The sequence below is a fragment of the Gobius niger genome, assembly GCF_951799975.1.
Source record: "Gobius niger genome assembly, chromosome: 3".
NCBI classification, from domain to species: domain Eukaryota; kingdom Metazoa; phylum Chordata; class Actinopteri; order Gobiiformes; family Gobiidae; genus Gobius; species Gobius niger.
The window spans coordinates 45,465,982-45,467,424 of NC_136854.1; the positions used below are offsets into that span (position 1 = coordinate 45,465,982).

The 1,443-nt window shown below is 50.0% G+C and overlaps 1 protein-coding gene across 1 annotated transcript; it reads right to left on the reverse strand.

Moving 5' to 3' along the window:
- Positions 1 to 211: 211 nt before the first annotated feature.
- LOC306961127 (translation initiation factor IF-2, mitochondrial-like) lies at positions 212 to 1,201 on the reverse strand (the record flags this gene model as incomplete). Its single annotated transcript, XM_079553743.1, has 4 exons — positions 212 to 398; positions 664 to 804; positions 868 to 1,032; positions 1,195 to 1,201. The coding sequence occupies 4 exons, from the start codon at positions 1,199 to 1,201 to the stop codon at positions 226 to 228; spliced, it is 486 nt and encodes a 161-aa protein (XP_079409869.1). The 3' UTR covers positions 212 to 225.
- Positions 1,202 to 1,443: the final 242 nt, after the last annotated feature.

Genomic DNA, 1,443 nt, shown 5'->3' on the forward strand with positions numbered 1-1,443 from the left:
GTTTCCAAACAAGAAAAGCATTGTTTTTATTCTCTGTAAAAGGAAACTGTTGCTAAAAGGCCCCTCACATGAGCTGCATACCACAGGCTAAACGCACCACATCCCATAAGTGGCCCTAGACTGGAGCAGCTTGGACCCCTTCAGACGCTCAGGTTAGGACGAGGACCCGCACAACGCTCCGTACCACCTGGACGGCGGCTCTTTAGTCCCAGTCCCGGTCTGGGTTCAGAATCCGGGCGGGGTCCAGCTCGTGGTCTGGACATAGTCCTGCAGCTCGTAGCACTGGATGACGTCCCCGGGGCTGAACTCCACGTCTCCCTCAGCAGAAAGTCCACATTCCATCCCCACCTTCACCGAGGGGACCTCGTCCTTATGGTGCTTCAGGGCCGACAGCGAACCTGCACCAGACCAGACCAGACCAGGTTAGGGTCAAGGAAGATTAAGATTAATTCAGATCACAGTGGAAATATTCACTCGTTACAGTTGCTCTTAGACAGAAAGAAAATAAAGGGCAACTATGTCTTGTAAAAGGGCAACTACAGTATATCTTGTAAAGGCTTAAAGCCTTCTCACAGTGCACTGCTGCCTCACGTACAGGACTCTTCTCTGGACTTGATTTCACAGTAGTAGCAGTAATAGTAATCATTTTGCAGTAGTACTCACCCACCCACAGTACTGCTCTCCCCCGCAGGACTCTGAAGTTGTGTTTCTTGTTCAGGACTCCCCTCTGGACTCTGCATCCGGCCACTGGGACCTTCTTCTTCCCCACGGAGGCCTCAAAGATCATCAGGACACTGGCCTCCCCTGAAACAGACCACACACAGGCTTTATCCCGGTCTAATCCCAGTCCCGGTCCTGGTCTCATACCCAGGAGGATCTCGGTGGTGGCGGGAGGGAGTTGGAGGCTCAGTTCCTGCTGGAGTTCTTCGATGAGTTTGTAGATGATTTTGTGCAGTCGGAGCGGCGCTTCCTTCTTCAACGCCGCCTGCTGCACGGGTGGGGGCACTGCCACGTTAAAGCCGTAAACAGAGCCTGGAAAACAGAGACATGAATGGACAGGCATCGTCCACCAATTAGCTCTAGGCTCGCCAAGTCCAACGCTTTCGCCATTCGACAAATGCATTCACCTCAATCACACACACAACATGTCGTTATTTCGTGATTATTATTTTTTCAATAATAGAGCAGCCCGACCGTCCATTCCTGTTTATTAGTTTGTTTATTTGTTTTTAGGGTCCCCATTAGTTGCCACCAGGGTGGGTTAGGGTTAGGGTACAAAATAGAAATGGCGTGCTTGTGCGCGACGTTTCGACTGAGATCAGTCTTCTTCAGGCTTCATGCTTTACCCCAATCCAAAAGCTTTTGGAAAAAAGGTGTGAAAATAGCAACAAAACTGAGACGAAAACAAGGACGGAAATTTGACAAAAAAGTGACAAAAAAGTG